At 41.3% G+C, this 16,377-nt stretch overlaps 1 protein-coding gene across 2 annotated transcripts in view; it reads right to left on the minus strand.

Annotated features, from left to right (window-relative positions):
- Positions 1–16,377, minus strand: part of PRDM15 (PR/SET domain 15) — a 57,046-nt gene that overhangs the window by 39,225 nt on the left and 1,444 nt on the right. Inside the window, exons 2-3 of one of the 2 annotated variants that reach the window (XM_050933454.1) lie at positions 5,743–5,788; positions 2,258–2,351 (exon numbers count right to left, since the gene is read on the minus strand). In XM_050933454.1, coding sequence (XP_050789411.1) covers positions 2,258–2,351; positions 5,743–5,779 — 131 coding nt within the window. In that variant the 5' untranslated portion in view covers positions 5,780–5,788. Of the gene's footprint in view, positions 1–2,257; positions 2,375–5,742; positions 5,789–16,377 lie in introns of those variants that run through there. The other variant, XM_050933464.1, reaches the window with a different exon arrangement.

Here is a 16,377-nt window from a genome sequence, read left to right on the forward strand (position 1 = left end):
GAAACTTGATATAAGAGACTGTAAACCATTCTCCATTGTTCTTCAATACTGGTGTAACAAACAGAAGAAAAATATGTTGGTGTAAGAAGCCTAAGCATGTATTTATATTCAAGTGTTGCAGCCACACCCAGTAAAGCTGTTTTCCTATTTAACTTATTGTGGCCCAAATTTTAGGCATAGAAAGGGGGGGAGGGGACTGTATTGTTCTATATTATCCCCCTTCCAGCCCCTCATGGATACCCTCAGTGAGAGCTGTGCTGACATGGCTTTGTAGAGGGGTAAGAAAAAGAGACCAGGGAGGGGCTGCTCTCCACAATACCATCCCTTCCTTTGGGCTCAGATTTCCTCATGCAAATCCGGGCAGCAAATACTACCGCTAGTGCTGTCATTGCCTCCTACGGAGCGGCGCTCCTTACCTGCAGTGGGACTGAGGCAATGGCAACTCAGCTCCAGTAACAGCTGTGTTACAAGAAAGAAAAGCCAGCGAGTTCCTTTCCCTCCATACTCCCAAGTTCTCCAGATGTGTGGGGCTGGCATAGGGCAGAGCTTCCAAAATCCATGCCCCTCTCCCTCTCCCTCCTCAATAACTCACTTCAGAAGGGAGGGATGGGGCACATGGGGTAATTCAAAGTTTCTTCCCCCCCACAGATTCCCCCCGTGTGTTTTCCCACCGGAGAAGTGATCTGACCCCGTGCATTTATAGAACTTTAACCTTCAAAAAGTTATGCTGGCTAGTCAAATTTGGCCCAAATATAAGTTTTATAAAAGCAAGTTGTTACAAAGCTTATGCGCAAGCGAAATGATTTCCAAACATTTTTAAAATTCCAATTAAGCCAAGTTTATAAAAAGACAAATGCTCCCCTGCATTGCAAGCTATGCAACTTCTCAACACGGTTCTAGTGCATGAGAACCTGAGAATGAAATTGGCTAGAAACCAACTATAAACAGAGGTGAATCTGACCAGTCTATTTTCACAGTCAAGGCTGAGAGAAATACAGAAAGCAAACCAATTAAACTTTTAGTTAAAAGCAAAGGAGAGTTTTTAAAGCAGTTTTAATATCCTAAGAGATCATGTTGTTATAAGAGAGGAAAGGACGTTTGTTAGAGTGGTGATCTTGTGGTTAAATCACTAGACTGGTACTTAAGAGATCTGTGTTCCAGGCCCAGCTCTGCTGCAGACTTCCCATTTGACCTTAGGCAAATCAATCTTGCTCAGCCTCAGCTCCCCAAATGTAAACCAGGGATGGCAATATTTCTCCCACCCATTGCCTATCTTGTTTATTTAGAGACTGCAAGCGCTTCAGGACAGGGACCATCTCGTTTTATAATACATTTCTACAGTGACATCAGCTGGGTTATTTAAGCATTACTGTCACTGCTGGTGATACGAGGGGGGTGTTTGTCCACCAGAGGCGCTATGAAGAAGAGAAAGTTGATATGGACAGTTTAGTTCTCAATGAGTCAGACTGGTAGTGATCAAACATTCACTGCATTGCCCCCCTGCTGTACGTTAAGGATCAGTATCCTCCTCTGATTTCCTGTGTTCCTACCATGTGTCAACAGCCATTATAGTGAACTCTCTTTCCCCTAGTAAAAAATCAAACATTCTACATCAGAATATAATTCCAAATGGAAACATTTAATGCTTCAATATAAAGTTTACTCCTCAATTTTGTTTTATCCTATTCCTAAATCTACACTTAATTTGTTAATTTCTTTTGGGGAGCATAAATATTTCTGCTATTTTATTATAGACCTAGATTAACTGACAAAACTGGGACTGATGACTACTACTCTTTAGAAGATTTACAAAGATGGAACTGTTCCCACGTTTGCCTCTCACAGTAGAGGAATTACAGAGGCAGTGCAAAGCTGTGTAACTCTTATTAACACCACTGGGAAATTCTCATGAACCATTTTGAATTTTGAAAATGTAGTGCAGCACTTGTAAGGAGGAGGAACGGGATAAATGTCAAAGATTTTCAACCAATATAGGAAACAAGTCTCCACCAAAACTGGTACTATCTGACTCCTCTGCTGGCAATCTCGGAGTTGCCAAGGAATGCATAAACAGACTCTCTTAGCCCTTGATTCAGGAAATCATTTAAGATGTGCTTTAATTCTTTGTTTACTTGAGGCTGTATCTATTTTGTCCACAGAGGACTTCATTTTTCAGCTGTCAGTCTGGCACCTTTCACAAACACGAAATTCTCTTTAAAAAACGAACAAGCCATATAATCATTCTAAAGTTACTTACCTTGCCCTGCTCAACACAAAGGAGTCTTTGACTGTCACCACTGGGCCCAGCTCAGGACACTCCGAATCATGGTACTGACCACAATCCTCGCACCCTGTAAGTAAACAGCACATAGAGCTGCAAAGTAAAAGCTGTTCTTGGGCAGTGCTCTCTCAGTCAACAGCCAGACAGAAAATTCAAACACCAAACTAATGACATTCAATAAAGCAGTAATTTTTACTGCCTCAAAGGATATACACAATTGAATCAAAGGTAACATTCAACATATACCTAGGACTACCAGAAGACACTTTAAAAATGTAAATATTTTCCTGAAGAAAATATTTGCTAAACAAAACTCTAGTAAATATTTTGTTTAAAGGCAGGAGGATTTAAAACAACCACTGCGCTACTCTCTCTCAGCTAAAAAAAACCCCTATTCTGTTCACTGGAGCCAGGGGTTTAAAACGCAGAGTCAAAATCTGATGGGCTCTCAGAGACAGGGGTGAAATCCTGACCGTACTGAAATCCATGGCAAAACTGCCACTGGATTTCCCCCTGGGTACCAAGCTCTGCCCGCAGTTGTACCTATGCAACCCTCCCTTGCAATGTGTATGGCTGGGAGGGAAATTTGGCACTATGGAAACAGCTCCTCTGGACCTCTGGTCCCTTTCCAATATAATCTGGCAATTCTTTATTACAGGGCAAAATAATACAAGCTTTCAGTTCCCCATATCTGACTTTTATTTTAAAATACTGCACATTATCCAGGGCTAAAGGGATCCCAAGAAACAATCTTTAGCCCTGGATAATGATAAAGTAAGAGTCAATTTAGGACTAGTTGAAACATACATTTCTATGTCATAAAAAGTTGTCAAAATGTTACTGTGAAGCCAGTTGATTGGATAGGGACAAGAAGTCATCACAGAGGGGATATTCCCCAGCTGCCAAATTCTACTTCAAGTCAAACGTGGGGAACCTTGAGGACTTCAGTAAGGTTGCACAAGTATATTATTACATACGTTTTGTAAATTAACATGATACAGAATTTAATTCCAGACTGTAGCTAGTGAGATAGAACACCTTGCTTTTACAATGGGAAACCAAACTCTCACCAGCAGTGTTCATGTCTGTGAAACTTACATAGCACTTCCTTAAAGGATTTGCTGTAGCTGTAGCTTTCACTCAATGTTCAGCATTGGAATTAAGAGCGCCTGAAACATGTGCAAAGATAGCACACAATGTATAGCCTGGGGCTCTCCACATTTCTTATCGTCCAGCACTATTTAGGAGTACAAGAAGCATATATCATTTTCTTTAATCCTTTGGCAGATGATCAATCATCAAAGTGGGGAACATTAGTGTTTTCTGACATATGTCTCTGAAGTCTACAGAATCTGTACAGGATGCCTCATAGCAGACTCTCCCCTGAATCGGAGTGCTCACCATATGTGAGACTTAAGGGCTTATGACCACAGAAGAAATACAAAGTCAGACACAAAGAGATAAACTGTAGATTTCTCTAAGGGGAGTGTATATGGTTTGGCTTTAGCAGTGAAGATGCCTTTTAAAATTGAATTTATGTCAGAAGAATAACTCTAATCAATACATATTTTAAAAGTACAAACCTTCATATTTTGCATTTATATAGTGCTTTTTATTCAAGGATCTCAGAGCACTTTGCAAACAACTAAGTCTCAGTAACATATGAGGTGGGTATTACATCCATTTTGCAACTGTGTAAACTTTGGAACAGTCACTGGGAGAGTTATGAACAGAACATATGAAGTCTGCTTCCAATTCCCAGCTCTAACCACTAGACTAAAACTCCCTCCACGGCATACTCCTATTACCTAATGATGGCTCAATCCTGCTCCTACTGCATTCCAAGACAGAATTTCCTGCTCCCACTGAAGTCGAAGTATGGGACTTTACATGCATTTTTTCAGTCACACATGCTTAGTTTGCTGTCAGAAGGGAAAAAGTGTCACTGCTGTTGGCACTGCAAAGTCATCATAATTGCTGAAGAGCCACTGCATATTATATTTGGCCTCAAGTTTACCAACATGACTGTCAACCCTTATTTCTGGTGATGCTGCACGGAACAGAAAGAGGCAGCCACAATTTCAGACCCCAGACTGAGCACGTAAGAGCTGGCGTTTTAGAAACAAGTTGTCTGGCTTATAAACTGAGGTAACTGGATATGAAACTCACTGATGGTCAGTAACTATGGAAGCCCACAATGTCAGGTCTAGAAATTCACTTTTCTGAAACAGAAGCGGCCCTTAAATTCTGTGGAAAAATCTCACAGGAGGCAAGAAACTTCATGAATTCAACCATCTTGTCCCATCTGGGGTTGAGGGAGGGGGGTTGTCTGACATACATCATCTGTGGAACTGGCAAGATAACTGCCCCCTCTGAAACTCATAATGATCAGAGCCTTTTTCTCTGCTTTCTGGTCCTCTCCAGCTTCTACAGCTCTTCTGAGGAGGAGCAGGGGAAAAAGGCTCACTCTGGAGTTGAACAATCCAAGGAAGACTATATCAACTGAATCAGCATTACTGTTAAGGGGGGAACCCGAGCAAATTTTGGAAAGCGAGAAGATGTCGCAGTCAGTCCCGTCCTGACCTTTTGGAGCTCCAACCCTGAAATGCACCTACAGGGACTGCGAGGGGAAGAGACTGTAACACATACCATCAAGGCAGCACTCTCTGCTCTTGATCTCCCCAAGCCAGATAGATCATGGTCTCGTCCACTTATGTAAGTGCAGCTCATTGGTGAGTGTGTGTTTCAGTTCCACCTCTGTGCCATATCCACAGAGGATGCAATACTGTCATAGCCCCCGCTAGAGAGTCATGACTTTTTAGCCCAAGCTGTAGCAGCTCAAGCTTTTAACTCTGGAGCTCCTCAGTTCCTTCCCCAGTGTGTCAGCAGTCACCTAACTTAAAGAAACAATTTAGCCATGGAAGACCTTTAGGCTTTTAGGATATGTCTACACTGTAGTTAGCTGACTTGGGCTCGTGGGGCTCAGGCTAAGGGGCTGTTTAGTTGCGGTGTAAACGTTCACGCTCCAGCTGAGCCACAGCTCTGGGACCCTTCCATCTTGCTGGGTCCTAGAGCCTGGGTCCAAGCCTGAGCCCAAACATCTGTACTGCAGTTAAAGAGCCCTTAGCCTGAGTCCCATGAGCCTGAGACAGCTGGCATGAGCCAGTCACAGGTGTCTAATTGCAATGTAGACATACCCTTAGTCTCTTGGAGGCTAGCAATTAAAAAGCTGAGCTACTAATTCATATCTAGCCACTTCTTGCATTTCCCAACAAAAAACTGAGAATTTGTATTCTTAACTTTAGTGCGATTCCCTCCACGCTGCCATAAACTATTCAAGTTTCTTTTAAATAATCACCTTTGGGAAAACAATATAAGAGTAAGATGGTTTGAGCTTTAAAATTAATGCTCTCTAAATACATGTCACATTATGACTCCATCATTATTCTTCTAGTACTTACAAATAAACATGGTCTCATCGCTGCCATTCTCTGCCATTTCTGAAACCTGTCAAAATACAAAGGAGAAAACGGAGCATAATGTAAATGATGCTTCCTGACAGTTCTAAAGTGCAGATCTAATGAAAGAGTTACCTGCTGAGTGATAATATTAACTGACCCCAATGCGTGTGCAAAGAGACTACAGAACCCTAGCAGAGTATATCATTCATAGAATGTAAAACACAAGTTAAAGTGGTTAATGATCCACTAATGTCCATATTAAGGGTGATGTCAGGTGCCTTGCAAGACCCCTCCTATGATAAATATCATGCTTTTCCTAACCACTCTGGTTCGTGCAGTTTTTTTAATGAAAAGAACAAATACATTATTTCAATCCTTACACAAGCATTTATGAACAAACAGTTCACACCAGCTCATGCACTATCACACCTTTACAAGCAGGCACATAAACACAATCTAACTTTTTCTTTTATTGTCAGGTATTTTTTCCCTTCCACATAATGGCTCACTACGGATAGACACCCACTAAACAACATGGAACTTTTATTCCATTTCGCTATAAACTGACTTTCTCTCTGAGTTTACTCTAAGTGCACTCCACTGTACATTGCAACAGCACCTGTTAGTAATGTGTCAGCTAAGGCAAGGTTCGCAGAAAAGGGGGCAGAAATGTTTTAAGTGTGCACAAACTATTCAGGAACTCATACCCTCTATCATCTAGACAGTACAGCACATGGTACATAACCTCACACAAAGAGCTCAGATCCCACACATCTCTCAGCCATGAAATGTCAAGTTGAGTATGAAGCAGAAGACTCATTTCTCAATGCCTTTGCTTCACAAGCCTGAAATGAGGTCTGCCAGCTTTGAAGTGGTGCACAGTCACGTCACATCATTTCTCCCTCCACCTGCAAATACCGTTCTCATGAGCCAGAAGGATGTTGAAAATGACAAGAATCCGTAACGCGAATCCTATGTTCACTAGGAAGATTGGAGACAGCAAGCAGAATAGAGAAATGCTGCAATCTGAATCCCAATGTTCAAGTCACGATGCTGGGTTTTTTGGTCATGGGACACAGAGCTAAAGAGCTGGCATTCACAACTGTAACCCCAGATGTGGAAGACTGATTTTATCTGATTTATTTCTGGTATTACAGAACAACAAAGGAAAAACTCTATTTGAGAGAGGAAAGTTACTTCTTTGATACAGAACAACCACAAGCTGGGTTAAATTTTGGTGGCTGTAAATCACGTATGCCTTTGCACATCTGGTCCAGAGAGGTAGCATGCTTTGATGAAGAGGATGCAGTATTATTATTATTATTGAGAGCCCCGATCATGGATCAGGATCCCATGGTGGTAGACGCAGTACAAACACAGAACAAACGACAGTCTCTACCGCAGAGAGCTTACAGTCTAGGTACTGGGAGTTAGGAAACGCACAAACTAGTCCAAGCTCTGCCACTGACTTGTGTGATTGTTCTTACTCAAGTCACCTGACCTCTACGCAAACAAATCTCCCCTCACCAGTGAATGAAGCTAAGAACCCGTACCCTCACTTCTAAAGCACTTTGAGTGTTAATGGATGAAAATCATTGGATAATTATGTTATTTAGACATCAGTGAGAAGTAAACTGCCAAAAAATGGGCAAGCACAAACAAGGTCAGGAAGATCAATTCTCTCCCAACTCCGAGAGGTCATTCTGGTCCTGTAGTGACATATCCAGATGCATAAGAAAGAGAAGCAGAACCCCCAAACAAGGGATAGGCTCTTCCTAGCGCTGTAGTGGGAGAGGAGGCGGCAAAATGATTAGCAGAAGAACTGACGAAGGAGAGAAAGAGGCTGGATGCATTTGAGAGAGAGATTAAAACTGAAAACAGAGGGAGGAGGGAGAAAGACTAAAGACACCCCCAGCAGATGGTGATAAACAGCAAAGCTAGTCTGATCTGAGAATCGAAAGGTCTTCAAGGTGCCATAGGAAACGCTCACCAAAGATACATCTAGCACAGCAGTCACCCAGGTTTACTGTGAGGCAGAGACCCCCCTTGACAATGGAAACACTGTCCCTTCTTGTACAAACCAGATTTCTTAAAAATTCATGCTTCATGCATTTTGCCTGTCCAGCAAACAGAAATATCCAAGAACCATCTCAGAGTCACCAACACTTGCTTCTGAACGGCGCAAGTGTCATTCTGGGTGATGGCTCCTAAAATGCGCATAGGATAAGCATGCAAGCTCCATCAGGGCAGACAAATAAACAGTGACAAGTTTTTAAAGTGCTTGTACACAAATGCTAGAAGTCTAAATAATAAGATGGGTGAACTAGAGTGCCTCGTGTTAAAGGAGGATATTGATATAATAGGCATCACAGAAACCTGGTGAAGTGAGGACAATCAATGGGACACAATCATTCTGAGTCACAAAATATATCAGAAGGACTGAACAGGTCGTGCGGGGCGGGGGTGGGGGAAATGGCACTATATGTGAAAGAAAATGTAGAATCAAATGAAGTAAAAATCTTAAATGAGTCCACATGTTCCGTGGAATCTCAATGGATATAATGAATATAACAGTAGGGATCTATTATCGACCATCTGACCAGGACAGCGATAGTGACTATGAAATGCTAAGGGAGATTAGAGAGGCTATCAAAATAAAGAACTCAATAGGATTTCAGTTGATCCTCATATTGACTGGGTACATGTCACCTCAGGATGAAATGCAGAGACAAAATTTCTCAATACTTTAAATGACTGCTTCATAGAGCAGCTGGTACAGAAACCCACAAGGGGACAGGCAATTCTCAATTTAGTCCTGAGTGGAGCGCAGGATCTGGTCCAAGAGGTAACTATAACAGGACCGCTTGCAAATAGTGAGCATAATATAACGACATTTAACATTCCTGTAGTGGGAAGAACACCTCAGCAGCCCAACACTCTGGAATTTAATTTCAAACAAGGGAACTATGCAAAAATGAGGAGGCCAGTTAAACAGAAATTAAAAGGTACAGTGACTACAATGAAATCCCTGCAAGCTGCATGGACACTTTTCAAAGACACCATAATAGAGGCCCAACTTAAAGGTATACCCCAAATTAAAGAACACAGTAAAAGAATTAAACAGAGCCCACATGGCTTAACAACCATGTAAAAGAAGCAGTGAGAGATAAAAAGGCATCTTTTAAAAAGTGGAAGTCAAATCCTAGTGAGGTAAATAGAAAGGAGTATAAATACTGCCAAATTAAGTGTATAAATGTAATAAGAAAAGCCAAAGAGGAGTTTGAAGAACGGCTAGCCAAAAACTCAAAAGGTAATAACAAAATGTTTAAGTACATCAGAAGCAGGAAGCCTACTAAACAACCAGTGAGATGATCGAGATACAAAAGGAGCACCTAAAGACGACAAAGTTATTGCGGAGAAACTAAATGAATTCTTTGCTTCAGTCTTCACAGCTGAGGATGTTAGGGAGATTCCCAGACCTGAGCCATACTTTGTAGGTGACAAATCTGAAGCGTCATTAGAGGAGGTTTTGGAATTAACTGATAAACTTAACCATAACAAGTCACTGGGACCAGATAGCATTCACCCAAGAGTTCTGAAAGAACTCAAATGTGAAATTGCGGAACTACTAACTACGGTTTTGTAACCTGTCCTTTAAATCAGCTTCTGTACCCATTTACTGGAAGATAGTTAATGTAACATCAATATTTAAAAAGGGCTCTAGAGGTGATCCTGGCAATTACAGATCGGTACATCTAGCGTCAGTACTGGGCAAATTAATTGAAACAATAGTAAAGAATAAAATTGTCAGCCACATAGAAGAACATAAATTGTTGGGCAAAAATCAGCATGTTTTCTGTAAAGGGAAACCGTGTCTTACTAATCTATTAGAGTTCTTTGAAGGGGTCAAAAAACATGTGGACAAGGGGGATCCAGTGGACATAGTGTACTTAGATTTCCAGAAAGCCTTTGACAAGGTCCCTCACCAAAGGCTCTTACATAAATTAAGCTGTCATGGGATAAAAGGGAAGGTCCTTTCATGGATTGAGAACTGGCTAAAAGACAGGGAACAAAGGGTAGGAATTAATGGCCAATTCTCAGAATGGAGAGGGGTAACTAGTGGTGTTCCCCAAGGGTCAGTCCTAGGACCAATCCTATTCAACTTATTCATAAATGATCTGGAGAAAGGGGTAAACAGTGAGGTGGCAACGTTTGCAGACAATACTAAAACTACTCTAGATAGTTAAGACCAAAGCAGACTGTGAAGAATTTCAAAAAGATGTCACAAAACTAAGTGATTGGGCAACAAAATGGCAAATGAAATTTAACATGGACAAATGTAAAGTAATGCACATTGGAAAAAATAACCCCAACTATACATATAATATGATGGGGGCTAATTTAGCTACAACTAATCAGGAAAGAGATCTTGGAGTCACAGTGGACAGTTCTCTGAAGACGTCCAGGATGTTAGGAATCATTAAAAAAGGGATAGAGAAGAAGACGAAGACTATCTTATTGCCCTTATATAAATCCATGGTACGCCCACATCTTGAATACTGCGTACAGATGTGGTCTCATCTCAAAAAAGATATACAGGCATTAGAAAAGGTTCAGTGAAGGGCAACTAAAATGATTAGGGGTTTGGAACAGGACCTGTATGAGGAGAGATTAAAGAGGCTAGGACTTTTCAGCTTGGAAAAGAGGAGTCTAAGGGGGGATATGATAGAGATATATAATCATGAGTGCTATGGAGAAAGTGAATAAGGAAAAGTTATTTACTTGTTCTCATAATATAAGAACTAGGGGCCACCAAATGAAATGAATGGGCAGCAGGTTTAAAACAAATAAAAGGAAGTTCTTCTTCACACAGTGCACAGTCAATCTGTGGAACTCCTTGCCTGAGGAGGTTGTGAAGGCTAGGACTATAACAGGGTTTAAAAGAGAACTTGATAAATTCATGGAGGTTAAGTCCATTAAAGGCTATTAGCCAGGGTGGGTAAGGAATGGTGTCCCTAGCCTCTGTTTGTCAGAGGGTGGAGATGGATGGCAGGAGAAAGATCATTATCTGTTAGGTTCACTCCCTCTGGGGCACCTGGCATTGGCCACTGTCAGCAGACAGGATACTGGTCTGACCCAGTATGGCCATTCTTATGTTCTTATCAACAGCCCTACCATGTAAGTGAGGTCAACTCATGCTCAACTCTTTCTACTGACCCTCAGGGATAAATTAATGGAGATATCCTATCTTCTAGAACTGGAAGGGACTTTGAAAGGTCATTGAGTCTAGCCCCCTGCCTTTACTAGCAGGTCCAAGTATTGATTTTGCCCCAGATCCCTAAGTGGCCCACTCAAGGATTGAACTCACAACCCTGGGTTTAGCAGGCCAATGCTCAAGACACTGAGCTATCCCTTCTCCCTTTAAGGCTTCCCTGCAATTCACACTCCTAGCACAATAGCCCAAGCTGCAGACTTGCCAGTATTACATATATGTGCCAGAAAGCAATATCTGATATTTCCTCTACAGCTCTCAGCTGTATTGATGATCACGGAAACACAGGGTCAGCTCTGCAGAGATATAAACGTTTATTAGAGAATATTTAAATAACGATGATACAGAGAGTTTGAAGCGTCAGTTATTGGTCATTGGGGGTAACATACAGAGTATAGGGGGATGCTGGTATTTGGAAATTGGTTAGCACATAATATATACAGTCTTTAAGGTCCCCAATGCGGGGTGTACAGTGGGTGGGATCAAGAAGCAGTAAGGAAGCAGTGAGGGTACATCGCTCATACAGTGGGTTACACGCAGTCATGGGTATAAGTAAGCGGGCCGGGTAATGGGGACAGGATGACTCACGCACAGTGGAATCCAGTTCGGTGGGTTTAGGGCTCAGGGGATATGGTTCAGTAGGGGGGGTTTATAGGCCTCCCCCCCCCCCCCCGTGGGTGCACGAAGCCACGTCGGCTCACTTCTGGTATTGGCGGTGGCCGGTGATGTCCTCTGTGTAAATGTCCCTAGACCACCACATAGTGTCCGAGACCATCAAATGTCTCATGAGCCATGCATAGCGACAGCCCACCCCACAGGCCCTAAGTACACATTCATTACAGGGGTCCCAGGCACTCAGCGCCCCGACGATCAGGGCGTCGGTGTTATTAAACATGTTCTTCCTCCTGAAATCAAGAAGCTACTTTCAATCAAATAGGCACAACATTGTTTCATTACCAAGTGGATCCGAACTAACACTCCACTGGGCAAGTTCCATAGCAAGAAAGAGGACCAGGTGGGCCGCTATTGTCCAGTCACTCAGACTCCTCCTGGATCTGTCCTCCAGGCAACATCCCCCTGGGATGATAATCTGGATCTCCATAGTCTCCTTATTAATTCCACCAAACACCACTTCCAACCACTGGCACTCATTCAAGCTTTAATGAAATGTACTTTCAATGCAGTGGTTCCCAACCCATGGTCCAATCAGTACACAGCTGCAGCCCATGTGACATCCTCAGGGCCATACACATAGTATGTATATTGCCTGGATGCAGCCCACATAACACACAGAGAGCTGCATATGTAGCCCACAATGGTAAACAGGTTGAGAACCACTGTTCTAGTGTAAAGGAACCCACACAGCTTCTCCGTAGTGTGCTCAGTGCTGACAATGGCTGTGACACTTGTGGAATTCCAGGTTATACATAGTCTGTGCCCTTGCAATGGTTTCCATACGTCATGTGGATGGGTCCTAAAGTAATCCCTAGAGAACTGGGCTGAGACTCATTGGTGTGGCACACTGCCTGTGTCAGACTTGTTGTGCAAGCAACTCTGGCTCCAGGATTATCAGAATGGCATTTTTCACAAACAGCAGAATTAATCAAAACACGTTTTTGATAATAATGAGGCTGCAGACGTGTACTGTTGTGGAAGAACCAAAACTGTTATTTGCTTTGGGAAAGTGCAAGTGATTTAACAGAGAAAGGGGAGAATACGGTAACATCATAATGCTACCCTTTAAGGAGATGAGGACAGAAAACAGGGGGTCACCCCAATACACCATTAATTAATTGATAGGAAGGTACCAACTCTCAGTAAATGTTTTACATCAACTTGATGTCCACCTTTCTAAACAAGTGTTTTTGTTTCCTACACAGCACGATTTCAGATGCATGAGAAGTCTTTTCAGCAAGTTTAGCACAAATGATCTACTGTATTATGTTGAGCAAAGACAGAACAGATAATGCAATATGTATAAGGCTTCTTATTTTAGGGTTTCACCAATGAAACACTTAAATAAATTGCTGTTTATCCCATGAACACCAGAAAAACACCAGAAATGGTTACTCAATTCATGTTGACATCACCCCTTTCCAAGTGCAGTTTGTTTATACAGGCAATGTACCTGCTTTCCAGCTTGTATCTAAGGCAGTGGTGGACAACCTGTGGCCCATCACAGTAATCTGATTGTGGGGCATGAGACACTTTGCTGACATTGACCATCCGCAGGCACCGCCCCCCGCAGCTCCCAGTGGCTGGGAACGGCCGCAGGATGCCCACCACTGGTGTAGACTGCTGGAGTGCACTAAAGTTTCCCTAGTGCGCTTTAACATAGTGTTTTGGAAACAGTACTACAGATATGTACAAAGAGAAAGCCCCTCCCAAAAAACAATTTTCGACATCTACATGGAACTCAAAACTTGCTAAAAATAAGCCCTGAAAAATTAAATTAAAAAATCCTTAAAACCAGAAGCTGTAATTATGTATCAAGTAGACTCAAAGCTGCTGTGTAAATATATCCATTGGGAGTCAGCTAATAAAATTTGCTAAATGAAACACCTCAGGTGCAGAGAGAGATTTCAAAGACTACTCTACATTACTATCAGAGGAGCAGCCGTGTTAGTCTGGATCTGTAAAAGCAGCAAAGAGTCCTGTGGCACCTTATAGGCTAACAGACGTTTTGGAGCACGAGCTTTCGTGGGTGAATACCCACTTCATCAGATGCATGTCACGTACATCTGACGAAGTGGGTATTCACCCATGAAAGCTCGTGCTCCAAAACGTCTGTTAGTCTATAAGGTGCCACAAGATTCTTTGCTGCTTGTACATTACTATATGCACTCTCATGATACAGATTTCTGTCTAGTCATCTACATCTTTGGTTTTTCCAAATTCTTAGAAGGAAGCGTAACCCTACAACTGGATTGATGATGATTCTTTGCATTCACATAGAACTTTTCAAGCAAGGACCTCAAGGGTCTTTGCAAACCTGAAGTAAGTTTTCATAATACCCTTTTGAAATATGTGTTATTACACTCCTTTAACACATAGGTAAATGAGGCCTGAAGAGGTGGAAAAACTTGTACAAAATCACCCTGTGTGGCACAGCTGAAGATAGAACCCAGTAGTTGTTACTCCCAGTTTCTGCTCTAACCCTGAGACCATATTCATTTCCTCCCTAAGATACTAACATTTGTACTAGCAGAGAAATCTTAAGTTACTCATTCCACTGGACATAGTTATCTGCTTGTACAGATGATAATGAACTGCTGTGAAGCCCAACGACATTGACAGGAATAGTACAGTGGTGACTAAGCAAATGAACAGCAATGTTCCCATCACTATGCATGAGGAGTTCTGCAAATATCATTTCAGCTCAGGGGCAAATGGCCATTAGATCACAGGTGCAGAGGGTACTCTCAGCAATGGCATCTCATCAGCTTGATAGGTGAGATTTTTGACTTATCAACCTGCGCTTGTTTTGGAGGTCAAGAATTGATGTGTTAACAGCCAAGTTTCTTTAGCAAATTATCTACACCAAGGAGCATATGAGTTCTGTCAGCCCACAAACAGCAAGCTATCATCAGCTTGATATACTTTAAATATAATAGTTAGTGAAGAGAATCTGTTGGTTTGTCCCTTTAGTTACCAATAATACATAACTATACTCAAGTGATAAATAGCATTCTATAAATAATTATATGTAAAATCAGGTAAGATTTTGCAAGTAAATGGGAGAATTGTACCCAACCGTCAAACATTTGCAGTATTACTGTAATGATCATTGGCAGATTGTAAATGTAGGTGATGCCTATTATCTGATTTTATACCTAACTGAGCAATTTTGTATGTAAGCAAGAGCTCTAAGCACATAACCAGGTAAACTCCCCTTTTCCAATTGTACTAAGGCTCTGATCCTGAAAGCTTTTCCACATGCACGAACTATAAAATCCACGTGAAGCCTCATTGAAGTCAGCCTCACTGAGGGTCTATACAGGCACACGGTGCAAGTTGCACGATCAGAACCTTCGCATTTAAATTGCACTTATAAAAATATTTCCATTTATCTGAGCAAAGGAGAGTGAGTGCACATTGTTACATATTTAAAACATAGAGTTGAAAATGTAGGTCATAGTGGCAAGATGCACAATTTTGGTTTCACAAATTGAACTAGTAACCTAGATAAAAAGGGAAACAATATAATTTTTTAAAACTCAAGCGTAAGATGCATAGACTCAAACCTTTAATTCTGTCTGAATTTATGAGGATACCTGTTATCATGAAAACAAATGAGGATGAGAGTGTATGATATAGGTTTCCCTTTCTACATTACAGTAGAACTTCACTAATTTGCTCAAATAACTGGAACACACAACTGAATGAAGGTTGCAAATCACACATAAAACAAGAAAAATTCATCAGAAAATTTACTTTGTTCACTTATTTCATGATGTAGTTTACTTATAATACTTCTTACCATACTAAAGATATTTTGCGGTATATTTTGTCAAGTAATAAAGTTTAAGTAATACAAGGCTTCAGTATACAATTCTACTGTTAATTTTTTTGCTGAGAGATGGGGAAAGAATGTCTTATTTTTTATGCCTCAGCCATTTAGAGTGCAGATTAGCAAAACGTATAGTACTGAATTTGTGCTGTACCTTTTTAAAACAGCATATTTTATTTAGACCGTCTGTGAACATGATAATCACTTGTGTGTACTAAGTAAACTTCAAAGTGTATTTAATGAAAGGCATCAGCAAGGAAAGAATGTTTTATAGGAAAGAGCACCAAATGCACCAAGGAAAAGGGCATTTTTCCTCTATAATTCAATCTACAGCATCACACCTTGTTCTTAGTTATAGGCAAGCACTTATAAAGCAGGATCAAAATGATAGGACCAATGTTTTATAATTTAAATGGCTTGAAATAAAACCAGAATATTACACTGCCAACTGCCATCAGAAAACTCAAAGTACTTCCTAGTAACATCAAAGGTTATCTTGCCCTCCCTTAGTCCTGTCTTCCTGACTTTAAACCACATACTTTAGCAATAAACCTAGGTATCAGATAGATTCATTTATACCATTTTAATGCACCCCAATAAACAGATAAATGTTTTTGAAGAAATATAGATGGGATACTAATAGGGCCACAATATTACATTTTAGGCTAAAATCTAACGGTTACGAAATAAAATAAGGTTACTGCAAAACTTTCAAGTGTCTTCCATTTCCACAGGCCAGAATGACAATACAGAACTAACCATGAGAGTTACAGGGTGGAGAGGACCAGACTACTTTCATCCGCACCACCACTGCCTGAAAAGTACATTTCCCATGGAGGCCAATAGAGCTGGG

This window comes from Gopherus flavomarginatus, chromosome 1 (assembly GCF_025201925.1).
Source record: "Gopherus flavomarginatus isolate rGopFla2 chromosome 1, rGopFla2.mat.asm, whole genome shotgun sequence".
In the NCBI taxonomy this organism is placed as follows: Eukaryota; Metazoa; Chordata; order Testudines; family Testudinidae; genus Gopherus; species Gopherus flavomarginatus.